This window comes from Silurus meridionalis, chromosome 18 (assembly GCF_014805685.1).
Source record: "Silurus meridionalis isolate SWU-2019-XX chromosome 18, ASM1480568v1, whole genome shotgun sequence".
Taxonomy (NCBI): domain Eukaryota; kingdom Metazoa; phylum Chordata; class Actinopteri; order Siluriformes; family Siluridae; genus Silurus; species Silurus meridionalis.
The window spans coordinates 5496013-5516012 of record NC_060901.1 but is presented as its reverse complement, the minus strand read 5'-3'; the positions used below and the strand labels follow the sequence as shown (position 1 = coordinate 5516012).

General features: G+C 41.6%; 1 protein-coding gene across 10 annotated transcripts in view; it reads right to left on the bottom strand.

Annotated features, from left to right (window-relative positions):
- The window catches only part of sox5 (SRY-box transcription factor 5), a 236306-nt gene that overhangs the window by 75847 nt on the left and 140459 nt on the right, over positions 1 to 20000 (bottom strand). For all 10 annotated transcript variants that reach the window (XM_046872985.1, XM_046872987.1, XM_046872986.1 and 7 more), the window contains 2 exons: positions 15225 to 15408; positions 2777 to 2987 (listed from right to left, as the gene is read on the bottom strand). In XM_046872985.1, the coding sequence (XP_046728941.1) occupies positions 2777 to 2987; positions 15225 to 15408 (395 nt within the window). The remainder of the gene's footprint in view (positions 1 to 2776; positions 2988 to 15224; positions 15409 to 20000) is intronic.

Here is a 20000-nt window from a genome sequence, read left to right as displayed (position 1 = left end):
AGTTACATCCTTGTGTTTGAATTTGACAAAGAAATACTTGTTATACAAAATATAGAAAACAAGTATTGGGACACCTGAAGTTAACAGCCATATGTGGTTCTTTCCCAAACTCTTAGCACAAAGTTGGAGGCACACATTTGTACAGGACGTTTTTGGATGTGTTAGCATTACATTTTCCCTTTACTTGTACAAGAAGACCCAAACCTGAAGACATGCTTTACATGGATTAGCGTGGAAGATCTCCTGCTATAGAGCTCTGACCTCAACCCTATTGAAGACCTTTGGGATGAATGTGAATGCTGACTGCACTGTAGGATTCCTCACATCACCTACATCAGTACCTGAATTTACTAACCCTCTTGTGGACCAAATCTCCACAAAATCTAGTAGAACATCTTCCCAGAAGGGTGGAGGGTATCAGCAAATAGGGACTAAATGTGGAATCAGATGTTCAAAAGGCACTTACGAATACAATGATCAGGTGTCCAGAAACTTTTGTCTATAAAGTGTACCTATAAAAGGAAACCCCTCACAAGCATTCTTAACATGTGTACGTGTGGCATGAACACACATGAGCTAAAAGTCTTTGCACTCTTCCTCATCTTCTGACCCATTTCTGTGCTCTTTGTGTCCCCTAACTAACATCCTGCCATGTTTTCCCTGTTGCTAATATGTGAACAGTGTGTGTGTGTGTGTGTGTGTGTGTGTGTGTGTGTGTGTGTGTGTGTGTGTGTGTGTGTGAAAAAGCGGGGGAGGGAAGAGAGAGTGAGAGAGAGAAAACGAGGGATAGAGAGGTAATAATAAGACCCTTTCATAATGATTAAAGCCTTCATTAATTTTTCATCACAACCTGCCGTTTGTGGCTAATGGCCTTTGTGCGCTACACAAGCAAACAATAGCGAGCTGCTCAAGAAAGGGATTTTTATCAGGCTATGAGAGGCCCCAGCTCAATGCTTCGCCTGCCGCCACCTCTCTCCTTTCTTCTTCTCTCTTTTCTCTTCATCGCTTTCTCTCTTCTCCCTTTTCTTTTCTTTCTTTTTTTTTATGGCTGCTGTTTCTCTCCATCTGACGCTCTGGAGGTCTTTGTTTGTACAGAGTGTAGGGATAATGTGCCAGTGTAGTCTTTTACTAATGGACTCTTCTCTCTCTCTCTCTCTCTCTCTCTCTCTCTCTCTCTATCATTTCTCCACTGACTGCTACAGGTAAATGTAACAACACAAAGTTATAACTTTAACAGAGATACCTCATAAAAGTTACCGCACACACTTTTACACTGATTTTCTTTACAGTTTTACCTCAAATGGTTTTACCTCACGTAATCTTAATCTATATGGTTTTACCTCACATGGCCTTATCTCAATGGTTTTACCTCACACAACCATATCTCAATGGTTTTACTTCACACGGCCTTATCTTGCGTGGTTTTACCTCACACAGCCTTATATCGTGTGGTTTTACCTCACATGGCTGTATCTCGCGTGGTTTTACCTTACATGGCCTTATCTCACGTGGTTTTACCTCACACTGCCTTATCTCATGTGGTTTTACCTCACACGGCTGTATCTCGCGTGGTTTTACCTCACATGGCCTTATCTCGCGTGGTTTTAACTCACACTGCCTAATCTCGCGTGGTTTTACCTCACACTGCCTTATCTCACGTGGTTTTACCTCACACGGCTGTATCTCGCGTGGTTTTATCTCAGTTTTACCTCTTAAAAAACTTGTACTCATACAAATTACTGGTCACTTTTAACTCACTCCCAAATTGACCTCTGTTTGAACCTCACACCTTTCAACCAGTCTTAAACTACAAACACAGTACATGGAAATGTACTTCGAATTACTTTACCTCTGTTTTTTTTTTTACTTTTGTTGTTACCTCACACCTTACACAGTTCTCCTCAAACCATTTCTTTCCTTCACACAAGTTTTAACTCACGTATAAATTATCCCGCATTCGGCCGATGCCCTTATCCGGCGCAACATGCAACGATGTCATTTTTGTATAATGGTTAAGGGCCTTCCCCAGGGGCCCAGCAGTGACAGCTTGGGATTTGAACTCACAAATCTCCCAAAGATTTCACAAATTCTAACACTGCAACCAATCAGCTTCTACTTCACACAGTTCCTCCTTTAATATTTCATCAGAGTTTTGACAGTCGGTGCACTCAGGATAAAAAAAAGAGAAGCCCATGCACCCAAAAGCTACAAATGAGACACTGAAACCTCAAAAACAAAATACATATATAAAAACAGCGAATATCAAAAAAGCTGCATATTAGCTGTAGAAATGACTTAGTTCTAGAAAGGCACAGGGCCCTGGTCACTTCCGTGTGTTAATTTCAGAACAGCTGATGTGTGTTACACCTGTACCCGTGTACCTTTTGCTTCTGATTATCTGAGAAAATGAGCTTCTAATTGGAGAAGTACAGCACACAATGACACCTGAACACACACACACACACACACACACACACACCAGAGCTGCCTGCCTTGAAAACAATCGGCATGTAATGAATATGCAATGGATCTAAACAGCTGATGCTTTTTAAGCCATTACTTCACCTCGCTATCTCGCCTCATTACTGACATTTAAGAAACTGATAAGGAAGAAACAGTGAGTGAACGAGGAAGAGAGAGAGAGAGAGAGAGAGAGAGAGAGAGAGAGAGAAGGGGAAGTGCTACAGCCGAGATGATATCTAGTGATGCATTGGGCGATTCAAGATGGCCTTCGTGTTCATGAGCTCATTGTACACGCTTGTTCAAGTGAACTCACCCTCAGGCTCGCTCTTGATCAGCTCCTCCATCTTGCGCTGCTTCAGAGTGTCCACCACATCGGCAAGGCTGCCCTTGCGCCTCTCGGGCGTTCCCAGAGCCGTGGCCGAACCCGAGCCCTCGTCCTGCTGCTGCTGCTGTTTACTGGGTGAGGTAGAAGAGTTGTGCTGGGGGTACGGGCTCAATGCCAGGCCTTTGCTGCTCTCCTGCTCCTGAGACAAACATGAAATGAGGATATGACCTGTTAACTGTAATGCTCTTTTTCTACACATAAAAACTTGTCATTTATTTTAATATTTATTCGCTTTTAGTCAAACTGCTTCATGCCCTTATCTTTATTGCGAGCTACGTAAACTATAAGATTACATCAAATCTTATCAGTCCAGAGTCATTTATATCGTGATGTTTTGTGTCGTTGCAGGAAACTAATCAGTCTCGTGGTGGGGTGTGGTCACGTTGTCACAGCTACCACCCTGGACTCGATTCCTTTCCTGTCATGTCAACTGTTTTATTCCTTATACACTTGCTATTGGTTACATTTTTGCCTGTTAAATAAAAAAAACGACTATTAAACTGTTTGTTTTTCCCCAATTCAACTTACAGTGAAATGTTTTCAAACTTCCCCCAAACAAGTTCCACCAAATCAAACAACTTTATACTCATAAGTTTTGTCTTTCGCTGATGCAACAAAATGTCCACTAAAGCGCTGACACTGAAGACTCCTTCCACAAATCGTTGCACAACAAGGCTTATAGATAAATTTCTGATTAGCCTTAGATTAGCCTTAGATCGTGTCCCTGTTACCACACATGAGACCGAGGCCCCTACATATAAACCTTAAAATAAACCTGTAGCCCAATTCCTAGTCTTTTAGAATCTTGTATAAGTCACTGCACCTGGCACTTAAAGACCTTCCAACACCTTCACACACAATCACACACACAAACACACATGTACGTGCACACTTACACACTCTGTACCTGGTTCTGGGCCAGTTTTACCGGAACTCTTTTGTGCAGTTTAATTACAGAAGGACTCGGGTATTTGTGCACAGGGTCAATAGTCCATATCCAATAAGCGCAGTTAATCTTTGGCTAATCAGCTTCTATTATCTGCCGCAACCATGACGGACAATGGCTCTAGCGAATTAGACAATGGCTTAATCCCGTCCCTGAGAGAGGCTTGCTTTAAAGCCCACATAGTAGAGAGTCGGTGTGTGTTAGAGCACAGAGTTAGGCCATGCAGAAAAATGAGGGGGAAAAAAAAATCATAAATAAATAAAAAGATAAATAAATAAATCCGTAAAGTATTAACAAAGTAAGCAAGCAAATAAATACATAATTAATTAAATAAGCAATAAAAAAAATACATGAATTATTATAGCAATAATAATAATATTATACTACTATAATAATACGAATAAGTAGTAGTAGTACATACATGTGGTAAATACATTTGTTTATGTATTTATTTAATTTTATTTCTTTCTTTGCTTAGTTTATTAGTTTGATTGCAGACTGACTGTGGACTTTATGTTGGACTTTATGAAGTGCAAGAAAAGAAATTAATTCAATAAAAACAACAACTGCAACAATGATAGTAGCAGTAGTAATAATAATAATAATAATAATAATAATAATAATAATAATAATGTTATTGGTATATTGGAATAATTATTATTATTGGTATTATTATTATTAGTTGTAGTAGTTGTATTTATTTATTTATTTATTTATTTATTTATTATGTATTTATTAGCATTTCTTATTATTATTATCCTTGTTGTTTGTTTTCTTCTTAAATAAGAAATTAAATTATTTCCTTGCAATATATATACAAAGTTAATCTGCAAAAAGTCCAAATTAGGTAAGTAAGCAAGTAAGTACATTTATTAATTTATTCCATAATTAATTCATGGATTTTACTACTTTGAAATAATAATCCATCCATCCGTCCGTCCATCCATCCATCCATCTATCTATCTATTTATCTCTCTGCTCTATTTAAATGCAGTTTATGTGCCTGACACACTCCTTTAATACTGTGGACATGAGACATAATGATTAACTGGAAGCCGTGAACTGAAGCCAGGTTGCATAAGTTTTACCCTAAAATTTGCCTCAGTATATCTTCCTGCTGCACTTTTTCACTCCACCACGTTATCTACACAGATATCACGATAAACAAATGAAGGTCTGTGCAGTAAACAGTTTCTTTATTTTTGATGACTCGGCCACAATAGAAGTGTTTATATCTAAATTCCCAGAGCAATACAGCACTGAGGAAAACATATGCTGTAAAACACATTTTCCCCTTTAGGAGAATCATGAAAGTTTGGAAAGACGGTTGCCAGGTGATTGAGAAACGTTGACTCAAGGCTTGGAAGCTACAGCAGCTAATATGTGAGGAGAAGGCTTTAGCTAGCTCACACACGGCCTTTTCACTGGCTTTATATACACAGTGTGGAGGTGGAACTGCATGTGGAAATCAGACAAAGGAGTCAGAAATATCAATATTTACCTCAGAAATGTTCATAAATCACTTTCAATAAGGCTCATTTACATACTAGTGGACTTCACCCTCAGCATTAAGCAAGACCTGTGGCACCTTAAAGGTTCTTTTACTCTAAGAATCCTTAATGTTTCCTTCTTGAAAAACCCTTAATGAGTTCTTAATCTTATTATTTGGCCGCTAAGGAACTTGTAGGTTCTCCTTTGTCATTTTAAGAACTCCAAAAGATTATTTGGCCTTTTGAGGAACTCTCAAAGGTTCTTTGTCCTTTGATGAGCTTCTAAAAATTCTTTGGAAGAACTTGTGGTACCGTAAAGGTTTATTTTTACTCTTTAAAAATACTTAATGTTTCCTTCTTGAGGAACCCTTAATGGTTCCCCTTGAAGGTTCTTTGTATTTTGAGGAACATCGAAAGATTCTTTGGCCTTTTGATGATTTTTACACTTTAAAAATCCTTAATGTTTCCTTCTTGAAGAACCTTTAATGGGTTCTTTGGCCTTTTGATGAGCTTCTAAAAATTCTTTGGCCATTTGAAGAACTTGTGGTACCTTAAATGTTTTTTTTTTACTCTTATTCTTCATAAGGAAGCGCTTAAGCATTGTTTGTCCTTCGTGAGAAACCTTTAGCTGCTAGTTTCTTTGCAAAATTCTTAAAAGTTCTTTACATTGCTTGGGCCAACAATAAACCCTTAAAGCTTTTAAAAGAACTTTAGTAGATTCTTATTAAATGTCCTATTTGAGAAACCCTTAAAGGTTATTAGTAAAATCTTTTAAGAACCCTTTTTTTTGTAATTTTTTTAAAGTTCTTTGGCCTTTCGAGGAATTTCTAAATATTCGTTGACATTTGAGGAACCCCAAATGATTCTTCTGCATTTTGAGCAACTTTTAAATAATATTTGGTCTTCGAGGAACCCTTTCAGCTTCTTTGGCATTTTAAGGAAGTTTTAAGGGTTTTTTGGTCTTCTGAAGATTCTTTGGCATTTTTAAGAACTCTTTAACTTTTGGAGGAAAAGATTTAAGGTTCTTTACAGTTTCTTCGTTGGCCTTTTAAAAGATTTTTGTAGGTTCTCATTAACATGTCCTTTTAGAGAAACCCTTAATTATTTTGTTGATTATTTGTTTGAGGCATCTTTAAAAGTTCTTTGGCTTTTTGAGAAAATTCTAATGATTCTTTGGCCTTTAATGAACCAATAAAGATTCTTTGGCACTTTAAAGGTTCTTTGGCCTTTTGAGGAACTTCTGAAGATTCTTTGTTCTTCTGAGGAACCCTTTTCCTTTTTGAGCGTTCTTTATCCTGTTCAAGGAACCACTACAGGTCATTTTTTGTCAATTTTTTTTTTTTGGTCAATTTACTTTTTAGTAAAGCTTAAAAGTTCTTTGACATTTTGAAAACCTCTTTAAAATCCTTTGGACTTTTGAGGAACCCTTAAAGGTTCTGTTTCCTTTTTGAAGAACACTCAAATATTCTTTGTCTTTTCTCAAGAACCCTTTGTTCGCCATTCAAATGAACGTCTGTAGGTTCTTATTAATGCGTCCTTTTTGTAAATTCCCTCAAAGCTTCCTCGTCCTGTTTGAGCAAACCACACTGCGTCCCCATCAAAATGGTTCTATGTAGAACTTTATGTGAACCGTTAAAGAACCTTTTTTTCCACATCATCACATCACCAAGGTCTCCTTTTATCCATCTAAAAGTCATGAAGGCCACTGCAGATTTATTATTAATATACAATATGTACATTAGAATGTCGGAACCGATTATTACACTAATCTTACATCTGGAATTGTTATAATGAGAATTCTGATTCCCCAAACCCCACCCCTCCACACACACACACACACACACACACACACACACACACACACACACACACACACACACACACACAACGAGGTCTGTGCACTAACAGACATCAAATACAAGAGCTTCACAATTCTGATCTTTAACCTTGTTTTCTGATTTGCCCGTCAAACCCTTTCACACACACACACACACACACACACACACACACACACACACACACACACACACACAGGCTCAGATGTGTGAGCGAGGCTCTATTTACACCCTCTCGTCTGATCCTCCAGTTAAACTGTTCAAACAGGGATTAGAAAAATTCTGACATCGAGTCTGATGACCATAAAGAGAGAGACGGGTCTTAAAGTGTGTGTGTGTGTGTGTGTGTGTGTGTGTGTGTGTGTGTGTAAGAGAGACAGAATGGAAGGCAGTCGCAGCTCGGCTTGTGACTCTGCCTACATTTACTGTGTCACGCATCTTAAACATCCGGACACACCTGTCACATCCAATCTATCTAATCCACCGCCTGCTTAAAACCTGCCGCTACTCCTCTCTCTCTCTCTCTCTCTCTCTCTCTCTCTCTCTCTCTCTCTCTCTCTCTTCCTCGTTTTCTACACACACATGTACACACACATCTTACAAGCAACAATGCTTTTATCTGGAGTGATGCCAAGACTTGGACAAATGAAGGGTCACTTCAACTTGTCATCTCTTATTCTTTCTCTATCTCTCTCAGCCTTCCTGTCTTTCTCTCTCTCTCTCTCTCTCTCTCTCTTACTGTCTGTCTTACTCTGTCTTTCTCGTCCCTCTCTCTCTGTCACTTTCTTCTCTTTTTCGTTTTCTCTCTCTCTCTCTCTCTCTCTCTCTCTCTCTCTCTCTCTCTCTCTCTCTCTCGCACTCTTTTCTCTGTCTCTTTTGTCTCAATCTTTTCTCTGTTTCTCACTCTGTGTCTTTGTTTCTTTCTCTCACTGTCTTTCTGTCTCTCACTCTCTATCTCTCTCTTCTCTGTCTCTCACTCTCTATCTCTCTCTTTCTCTGTCTCTCACTCTCTATCTGTCTCTGGCCTTTTTTTATCTCTTTTTAATTTTCTGTACCTTTCTCTTTCCTCTATCTCTTTATCTCTTTCTGTTTTTCCTTTTCTTCTCTCTCTTTATTTAATATTTTTACTGGTATCGAATCAGGATGAAAGCGTTTGAGTGATTTCCAAAATGGTATTAGAAGGTATGAGTCAGTTAATGTATAAATGTATATGTGTGTGTGTGTGTGTGTGTGTGAGAGAGAGAATGTGTATGTTGTGTGTGCATATAAATGCTTGTGCTAAATGTGTAAATGTGTGTGTGTGTGTGTGTGTGTGTGTGTCTGTGTGTGTGTGATGCAGGTTTGATATGTATTTATGATGTGCCATGAGTGTGTGTGATGTGGGCGGTTCTGGTTTTAGTCGTGCAGATGTCAATTCTCGGCGTGCGACGCCTGAAACACCGTGCAGAAGTGTGTGTGTGTGTGTGTGTGTGTGTGTGTGTTCGCCTGCAGTGTGCCTCGTCCCTCCCTCACCTCCGCTGCTGCTGCTGCTGCCGCTTTCAGCACCGAGACCGAATTAAAACTACTTTTGTCTCCTTAAGCTCATCTGTGACAGGAGCACATTTTCAACACACTTCAACTCCTGCCAAGAAAAGCACAGAGAAAATACACTGCTTTCCTGTTTTTTCCTTTTCCCCCGCTAGCATTCACCCTTTCCACCGTTCCTCTCTCTCTCTCTCTTCTTCTCTCTCCCTCCCTCTCTCTCTCTTTCTCTCTCTCCCTCTCACACACACACACACTCCCTCTCCTTCTCTCTTTTCTCTCTCTGTCAGCATGTCTCTCGGTTCTGTCTGTCTCCCTTCTCAGTATGTCCCTTTCTGCCTTTAAGTCTCTTTCTCCGCTGTCTTTTTGTCTCTCTGTCTATCTTTCCTCATCATTCCTTCTGTCTCTCTGTCTGTCTCGCTCTGCCTTTCTGTCACTTTCTTGCCTGTTTTTCTGCCTGTCTTTCCCTCGTCCTTCTGTCTATCTGTCTTTGCTTTTCTATTTCTCTGTCTCTTTCCCCTGTACTTCTACATCTCTCTCTGTCTGTCTGTCTGTCTATCTGTCTCTCAATCTCTTTTTTTCTGTCTGTCTCTCCGTCTCACTTTTCCTTCTCTTTGTCTCTGTCGTCTGTCTGTTTTTTCCTTTCTGTCTGTCTGCCTCTCAATCTCTCTATTTTTTGTCAGTCTGTCCGTCTCTCTATTTTCTGTCTTCCCCATATCACGTTGTCTATCTGTTTTTTTTTTTCTTTCTTCAGTCCTTTTTTTCTCTCCTTACGTGCCGTTTTAGAACCAGGCTTGTTTACTTCAGTGTTGTTCTCTCTCTCTCTCTCTCTCTCTCTCTCTCTCTCTCTCTCTCTCTCTCTATCTCTATCTCTCTTACTCACTCACACTCGATTTAAATTGTGTATTCCATCAAAGTTAAGACAATAATAAGACACGTTTTGTTGAACACGCGACTCGAGACACAAGGAGGAGGAGAAAAAAAAAAGAGAGAGAGAGATCTCACGAAATAAAAGGGCACCAGGACTTCACTCCCACAGCTTCAGTACAAGTAGAGACGCTGCACAAACTCACAAAATCCACACGCTCACAATTCCATTCTCTAAAATACAATTTATTAAACATTAAGCAAATTAATGCAATCTCAAAACACTACTTTGTATCTGGGTACGATTTCGAGCAGCAGCATTCGATCGAACGTGCCAAATAAACAACCCCAAATCCAGAAGGTTGGGACCCCCCGTGTAAAAACGTAAATTTAAAACTAATGCAAACATTTAATCTCATAAACTCATTTTATTCACAATAGAACATAGAAAACATGTTTCAACTGAGGAAATGTACAATTTTTAAGGAAATAGATTTTTCATATTGAATTTGGTTGCTGCAACACCGCTTAAAAAAGTCGAGAAAAAGTTGTGTTATTCAAAAAGCCGCATCTCTGATGGTATAGAAGCGCGTCAGTGTTTGTGGAATGGGCGGCTTGCACGTTTGGAAAGGCCCTATCGACGCTGAACGGTACATACAGGTTTAAAAGCAAACAAACGCTTCCATCCAGAAAACGTCTTTTTCAGGAAGCCCTTGCGTATTTGAGCAAGACGATGCTAACTGCATACTGCGTCTAATACAACAGCGTGACTTCGTAGTAGAAGAGTCCGGGTGCTGAACCGCGCTCCCTACAGTCTAGCCCTTTCACCGTTTCAAAATTTCACAAAACGAAAAATACAACAAAGAAAACCCTGAACTGTCGAGTAGCTGATAAGACGCTTATGGGAAAACCCTGAACTGTCGAGTAGCTGATAAGACGCTTATGGGACAACATTCATCTCCCGAAACATCTGCAAATGTCTCCCAGATGTATAAAGACAGAAGACGCGATGCTACACGTGGGCCCTGACCCAACTTTTAAAAAATGTGTGGCAGCCTTCAATTCAAAATGACTTTTTTTTTCCTTAAAAAGGTAAATATTTGCAGTTGAAACATTTGATATGTTTTGGTTTTAATGAATAGAATATGGATTTATAAGATTTGCAAATCAGTGCATTCTGTTGTTTATTTACATTTTCCCCAGTGTCCAAACTTCTTTTGAATTGGGGCTACAAAATCAATATATACATCTCCATTCGGTCAGTTCTGCACAGGAGGCTTCAATGACAGTTTGCACTTGTCAGTGCTGGGAAGTGGGCATGCTATAAGGTGAGAATCTTTTGCAATATTTTAATGCTCTCTAATTCACATCAGGCCGTGTATAGCTGCGGTAACGTACGTGAGAACAGGAACTTCTGACTTCTCAATGCAACTATAAATGGATAAAAAGTCCGACTTTCATTGCATATGGAACACATCAGGCTGTTCTGAGAAAATACCTTTAACACTTGACGCGCTCTGTTAATAAATTCGATCAATGAAATCCCATGAATAAATGCGGAAGATGGCGGCAGAAAGTACAACTGCGTTGAATATCGGATGCCTGTTAGACCGTTTTTACACATTGTTCACACTTTACAGACAAAAGTACTGGGCTGTGCCCAATGCCCCCTGTGCACAAATCCAGCTCCATGAAAATCTGCTTTCCATGGGATGGAGTGGAAGATCTCCTGCTACAGAGCGCCCAACCCTACTGAACACCTTCAGGATGATTTTTTACTTCACTCCAGGCCTCCTCACCTTACCCACATCAGAACCTGACTTGTACCAACACCCTTGTGGCTGAATGAGCATTAAACAAATTGTTCTCTGAAGGTGGAGGTTATTATAGAGCAAATGAGAACTAAATGTGGAATGGGATGTTCTCAATGTAACAATGTTATGCACAGGTGTCCGCAAACTTTTAGCAAATCTCTGGTATAGAGCGCTGACCTCAACCCCGACCTTTGGGATAAATTGGAATGCACCCCAGATCTCCTCACCCATCAGTGTGTGTAAAAGGACTGTAATTAATATCAATATTCTGCTTCATTGGATCGGGACCTCAACATTTACATGCCCTTATCCAGAGCGACTTCCAATGATATCAGTCACACTGAGACTGAGCAGATTAGGGGTTTAGGGCCTTGTTGAGGGGCCTGGGATTAACCTCGCAGGCTGGGATTGATGCTCCTGACCTTCGGATATTGGAACTGTAATGAATGGACGTTCCGTGCCACCCGGATGAGGATGATTTTCTATTCAGGGTCTGGTTCCTCACCATAGTCACCAAACATATAGGCACTAAACTTATACAACTTTCGAACCTCTTTATCGCTGTAAAGCTCCTATAAGACAGGATCCATGGTTAAAAGCCGCTCTACAAGTACAAATGAAATAAAACGAAATTCAAAAAGGTCAGAATTCGGTTATTTTAAAGTACGATCGGAAATGGAGGACGAATCCGACTCCGTTCAGGACGTCGATCGGCTCGAGGAAGCCGCATGGAAAAGAAAGTTTGATGCCGAAGGTGTACCTCGTCTGAAGCAGACTGTGAGAGGATGTGGAAGTGAATGACAATAGCAGATGCTGCATATGCTTGAGTGGCTTTAAAGGAAAGAGGAAGTGTGTGTGTATGTGTGTGTGTGTGTGTGTGTGTGTGTGTGTGTGTGCGCGCGCACCGCGCGAGAGAGGATGAAGGGCCGAACGATATTAATCACATCTGTAAGAACGAAACTGCAGAGCGACTAAAAACGACGAGCCGGAAAAGGTTACGCTGATGCTAAAATTACTGCCAGCACTTTTACTGCAAATGTAAGTGTAGTTAAATGAGTTCACACACACACACACACACACACACACACACACACACACACACACACACACACACACACTCACACACACACACACACACACACACTCTGATTTGCTTCATGTTTAACACAGGAAAGTGTGATGGCATAACAGACACATTTCAGCCTCTGTTTCTAGTCTCCTTGTGGGCGGAGCTTGTGGGCGTGGCCTATTATTTGCGCATCCTTGGCTGATGCTGGTCCAGGACCCGAAGAGAACTCTTCTATATGTGTGTGTGTGTGTGTGTGTGTGTGTGTGTGTGTGTGTATTAACCGCCTGTGGACGCCGTTCCCCCAGAATTCCTTTTGGACCCCAGACACATAAAACAAGCAGGATGCTAATTAGCACCTCCATGTTAAACACGCTAAACACGCTTCCAATCTTTTCATCTCACGTTTAACCTGAACTCATGAAAATGAAGATGAAGTGGTCAGCAGTACTTTCAGACACACACACACACACACACACACACACAGACACAGCCGTCCTGGCAATTAAGCGTGACCAGATAAAGCGGCTAATCTTCTCAAACAACTTCTCAGCACCTCGGAGAGTCGTTTCAGTTTTTCCTTTCTTTTTCTATATTAAATCTCCATGACCGAGTCTCTCTCTTTCTCTCTGTCTCTTTCTGTCTCTCTCCGTCTACCTCTTTCTCTCTAGTTCCCGCTACCTCTCCTCGCTCTCCTTTTTCTTCTACGCTATCTTGTTCTACCTCTCTCTTCATGTCACTCTATTTGGCTTTCTCTTTTATCTTTTATTTGGCTCTCTTTTCTGTCTACCTGTTTTTCTGTCATTCTGTCTTTGATCTTTTATCTTTTCCTCTCTTTTTCTGTATTTGACTCTTGTCTTCTCTCCTCTAACTCACTCTCTTCTTCTCTCTTACACACACACACATTTTCTCTTGATCTCTAATAACAATGATAGTGATAAGTAGGAAAATATGATGAAAAAGGAGGAGAAGGGGAAAAAGGAAGAGTAGAAGTAGGAGGAGTAGAAGTAGGAAGAGTAGAAGTAGGAGGAGTAGAAGTAGGAGGAGTAGAAGTAGGAGGAGTAGAAGTAGGAGGAGTAGACGTAGGAGGAGTAGACGTAGGAGAAAAAGGAGGAGGAGAAGGAAAAGGAGGAGGAGGAGTATGATCATGTGGAAAGTGTAAATCTCTTGCTGTAGCTTCTCTGCCAGAGGACAGTGTGAGATGCACTCGTCACTGGGAGGTGGAAAAGGGGGTGGAGTCATGCAGGGGGTACAGCAGTGTGAAGGGGTGTGGCCTGACCTGTGCTGTGTTACAGTCACTGTTGGAGTCAAATTAAGTGTGTAACTACTGCACTAATTACTCACTAATCACATCATTATTACATCATCATTACATCATCAATACATCATCACATCACACACTGCCTCAGTGTACCAACTTATAAAGCAATATTCTACTCCTGTTGTCCTACTGTCTCACTGTCTGTCCTACTGTCTCACTGCCTGTCCTACTGTCTCACTGCCTGTCCTACGGTCTCACTGTCTGTCCTACTGTCTCACTGTCTGTCCTACTGTCTCACTGCCTGTCCTACTTTTTTACTGCCTGTCCTACTGTCTCACTGTCTGTCCTACTGTCTCACTGCCTGTCCTACTTTTTTACTGCCCTTCCTACTGTCTCACTGCCTGTCCTACTGTCTTACTGCCTGTCCTACTGTCTCACTGTCTGTCCTACTGTCTCACTGCCTGTCCTACTGTCTTACTGCCTGTCCTACTGTCTCACTGTCTGTCCTACTGTCTCACTGCTTGTCCTACTGTCTCAATGCCTGTCCTACTGTCTCACTGCCTGTCCTACTGTTTCCCTGCCTATCCTACTGTCTCACTGCATGTCCTACTGTCTCACTGCATGTCCTACTGTCTCACTGCCTGTCCTACTGTCTCACTGCCTGCCCTACTGTCTCACTGCCTGCCCTACTGTCTCACTGCCTGTCCTACTGTCTCACTGCCTGTCCTACTGTCTGTCCTACTGTATTACTGCCTGTCCTACTGTCTCACTGCCTGTCCTAGTGCCTGTCCTACTGTCTCACTGCATGTTCTACTGTCATACTATCTACCTTACTGTCTCACTGCCTGTCTTTCTGTCTGACTGCTTGTCTCACTGTCATACTGGCTACCTGCCTGTCTCACTTCCTGTCCTACTATCTCACTTTCTGCCTTACTGTCTCAAGACCTGTCTGCCTGTCTCAAAGCCTGTCCTACTGTCTTACTGCCTGTCTTACTATCAGTTTGTCTGTCTCACTGTCTGTCTGCCTGTCTTACTGTCTCACTGCCAGCCTGCCTGTTTAACTGTCTGTCTTACTGTCTCACTACCTGTCTAACTGTCACTCTGCCTGTCTCACTGCCTGTTTGCCTGTCTCACCGCCATACTGTCTGTCTGTTTCAATGCTTTTCTGTTTGGCTCACTGTGTTTCACACTGCTTGCTTGTCTCTATTTCTGTCCGTCTCCATGTCTGTCTCACTGCCTGTCCCACTATCTTTCTTTCTGACATCATCCTTTCTTAACTGCCACTTTCATACAAACACATTGAGAGTAACTGTGTGTGTGTTTGTGTGTTTGTGTGTCTCCATAGTGACAGGAAAATGTGACATGTTTGACCTTTTGGAGATGTTTGGCTGCTTTTTCTAAATGACTCAACCTCAGCACACACCTTTTCACCTTTTTTCCTTCATTTTTTAGGTGTTTTTTTTCTTCACACCAGTCGTGAACGTTAGGAAAGAGCTCGGTGGGCTCTGGTGAGGAGTGTGTAGTGGGCGGGGCCTGATTCTCCTGTGCTAATAAAGAGGAAGGAGGCGGGGCTTACCATGCTGCTGTGTAGTGTGGGGGGGCTTTCTGGGGCACGCGGTGAGCTGCAATACGAGCTGAGGGGCAGGTGAATGACAGCGTGTCCATCAACCTCGTCATCGTCCAATCGCTGTCTGCTCGTCGCCATGACTACCTCTCCATCTGTTCCCCCATATGGAGAGGCTGGTCGCTTGGAAGACATCCTGGAAAAAAAAAATAAAAAATGAGACGGACAGAAAGAGAGAGAAAATATTATGAGATTTGGTGGAAAGACACCGATGTGGTTTAGTGACACACTAAATCCTCATCATCATTCTCATCAGCATCATCATCATCATCGCCATCGCTATCGCCATGGATACGTAAACAGTTTGTTTGATACTGTATCTGATGTGTGGAAATGAAGGGGTCCAAGCACTGACTCAACGATGGTGTAATATTTGTTGGGAAATCAACACGCTTTAAATAAATAAATAAAGTGTGATTTTATTTTTTTACAGATGCCTCAGATTCTATTCTATTCATCGATTTTTTTAACGTTTACATTTTAATGATGCTCTTTTATTTCTATTGTTACTTTCCATTCAAATGTCATTTACCTTCTCAACTTTGAACGAGTTTTTTAAAAACAAACAAACATTTATAAATAGATTACTAAGCAAGTAAGAAAAAACGTATTAATAAATAAATAGCGAAAATAATAATAATAATAATAATAATAATAATAATAATAATAATAATAATAATAATAATTGTATATAGACTTATGTCTAATATAAACCTTCTTATTTCATTTTCCTAAATAATTCTTTGACTCTCCAGATTTTTCCCGCAGACTCGACATATCCGACACTTTAGGTTGAATGTGTTTTAGAGACGGATCTTAGTGTCTTAAAGAATAAGTGTAAATGTGATTTATTCACGACTGCAGTCGGAGTGTGTGTGTGTGTGTGTGTGTGTGTGTGTGTGTGTGTGTGTGTGTGTGCTGTTGTACTGAACGCAGAGTCATGAGAGTTTTCACTTTCACCTGCTGCACCTGCTACAGATACACGCAAGAAAAACAACCTTCAGACCATGGCAGGATCCGAAAACTCGCCTGAGTCACATCTGACTGAGCAACTCTCTACTTAACTGTTTGAGACAAGTGCTGAGGAAACTGTCCAAATTAGATGTCCAAGTCAACTGTCTGATAAACTGTTCGAGTAAGTGTCTGAGTCAACTATTACAGTAAACTGTCTAAGTGTCAGAGTAAACTGTCCTAGCCAACTACATAATAAACTGCTCCCGTCAACCATCCAAGTCAAATGTCCAAGTCAACTGTCTAATAAACTGTTTCCAGTCAAATGTTTGTCAACTGTCTAATAAACTGTTCCAGTCAACTGTCTACTAAACTGTTCCAGTCAAATGTCCAAGTCAACTGTCTGACCCAACAATACCATAAACCGCTCGCATCAACTGTCCGAGTCGACTGTCTAATAAACTGTTCCAGTCAAATGTCCAAGTCAACTGTCTGACTCAGCAATAACATAAACCGTTCGAATCAACTGTCCAAGTCAACTGTCTGAGTCAACTGTCTAATAAACTGTTCCAGTCAAATGTTCAAGTCAACTGTCTGACTCAGCAATAACATAAACCGTTCGAATCAACTGTCCAAGTCAACTGTCTGAGTCAACTGTCTAATAAACTGTTCCAGTCAAATGTCCAAGTCAACTGTCTGACTCAACAATAACATAAACTATACAAGTCAAATGTCTGAGTCAATTGTCTAAGACAACTGTCCGAGTTAATTTCCCAAGTCAACCGTTCAAGTCAACTGTCTGACTAAACTGGTCAAGTCTGATAAACTGTCCAAGTAAACAGTCCAAGTAAACAGTTTGAGTAAACAGTCAGAATAAATAGTTTGAGTAAACAGTCAGAGTAAGCAGTTAGAGTAAGCAGTCCGAGTAAACAGTCCGAGTAAACAGTCCGAGTAAGCAGTCCGAGTAAGCAGTCCAAGTAAACAGTCCGAGTAAACAGTCCGAGTCATGTGTATGCTGTGAGAGACGATTTGTGTGCTGTATTTGTATTTAAACACTGCACTTCTTTCACATGTACCTAATTACCATTTCATTCTCCCTTCAGCTCCATCTGTACACGTCAAACTGCGTTACAGAACAACTTGTTTTCATAATTCTGATGCTGTCTTACCTTCAAACATACACACACACACACACACACACACACACACACACACACCACACACCACACACACACACTCACATTCACTTACACAAGCAAACACTGACCTTGGAGGAACATTTACAGAGAGTGGTGCTGATGCTTATGGAAGTGTGTGTGTGTGTGTGTGTGTGTGTGTGTGTGTGTGTGTGTGTGTGAGCTGATAGGACACATCTGCTGATATTATGAGTAAAACATTAAAAGGAGACACTTTTGTGATACCTTGAGAAAAAAAAAAAAGAATTTGACTGAACACTCTCTCACTCTCTTTCTCTCTCTCTCTCTCTCTCTCTCTCTCTCTCTGTTTTTTCTCTCTAACCCTCTCTCACCCATCCTGTTTCTGTTTCTCTCTCTCTCTCTCTCTCTCTTTCTACCTCCCTCTTTCTTCATCTCTTTCTCTTCCTATTTATCCATCTTTCCTCCCTCTATCTCTCTCTTTCCCTCTAACCTCTCTCACCCACTCTCACCCACTCTCTCTCTCTCTCTCTCTCTCTCTCTCTCTCTCTCTCCTCTCCCTCTCCCTCTCCCTCCCTGTTTCTCTATCCTTCTAAGGATGAGTGGAAGCTCAGTAGTTAAGGTGCTGGGTTACTGATCGAAAGGTCGGGGGTTCAAAACCTGCTATCGCCAAGCTGCCACTCTTGGGCCCTTGAGCAGGGCCCTTAACCCTCTGTGCTGCAGGGGCGCTGTATCATGGCGACCCTGCGCTCTGACCCCAACCTCTGAGCAAGCTGGGATATGCGAAGAACAAATTTTACTGTAATGTTTATGTGACCAATAAAGGCTATGCTATGCCCTCCATCTCTCTATTTTTCTGATCCTAGTGTCTCCTCTATCCCTCCCTCCCTCTCTCTTTCTCTACCTTTCCTAGATTTCTCTCTCTCTCTCTCTCTCTCTCTCTCTCTCTCTCTCTCTCTCTCTCTCTCCCGTATGGGAGTAAATGAATATGCTGCAGTAATGGGATTTCATCAGGTTGACAGCATTTCCTAAGTGCTTTCAGAGACACTCTTCAGCCTCGGAGGCGACTGTTACCATCATCCTGAGAATCAAAAAAATTCAGATAAATATGAGCGCGTTCCATCGCCCCGGAGATTACTGTGGAGTTTCACATCTCACCGACATCGCACACGTCCGCACACATCACACACGTCACACACATCTTACCAACATCACACACGCCCACACGCATCACACACGTCCACACATCTTACCAACATCACACACGTCCACACGCATCACACACGTCCACACATCACACACGTCACACACATCTCACCAACATCACACACGTCCACACGCATCACACACGCCCACACATCTTACCAATATCACACACGTCCACACATCTCACCAACATCACACACGTACACACACATCGTACCAACATCACACACCGTCCACACGCATCACACATCCACACATCTTACCAACATCACACACGCCCACACGCATCACACACGTACACACACATCTTACCAACATCACACACGCCCACACGCATCACACACGCCCACACATCTTACCAACATCACACACGTCCACACGCATCACACACGCCCACACACATCTCACCAACATCACACACGTCCACACGCATCACACACGTCCACACACATCTCACCAACATCACACATCCACACACATCTCACCAACATCTCACCAATATCACACACATCCACAAACATCTCACCAACATCACACACATCACACACATCTCACCAACATCACACACATCTCACCAACATCTCACCAATATCACACACATCCACAAACATCTCACCAACATCACACACATCACACATCTCACCAACATCACACATCACACACATCTCACCAACATCACACACGTCCACACATCTTACCAACATCACACACATCCACACACATCTCACCAACATCTCACACACATCTCACCAATATCACACACATCCACAAACATCTCACCAACATCACACACATCACACATCTCACCAACATCACACATCACACATCTCACCAACATCACACGTCCACAAACATCTCACCAACATCACACACATCACACACATCTCACCAACATCACACATCCACACACATCACACACATCCACACACATCTCACCAACATCACACACATCTCACCAACATCACATCCACAAACATCTCACCAACATCACACACATCTCATCAACATCACATCCACAAACATCTCACCAACATCACACACATCACACACATCTCACCAACATCTCACACATCTCACCAACATCTCACCAATATCACACACATCCACAAACATCTCACCAACATCACACACATCACACACATCTCACCAACATCACACACGTCACACACATCTTACCAACATCACACACGTCACACACATCTTACCAACATCACACACATCCACACATCTCACCAACATCTCACACATCTCACCAATATCACACATCCACAAACATCTCACCAACATCACACATCACACATCTCACCAACATCACACACACATCACACACATCTCACCAACATCACACACATCTCACCAACATCACACACACACATCTCACCAACATCACACACTTTCACAAACATCTCACCAACAT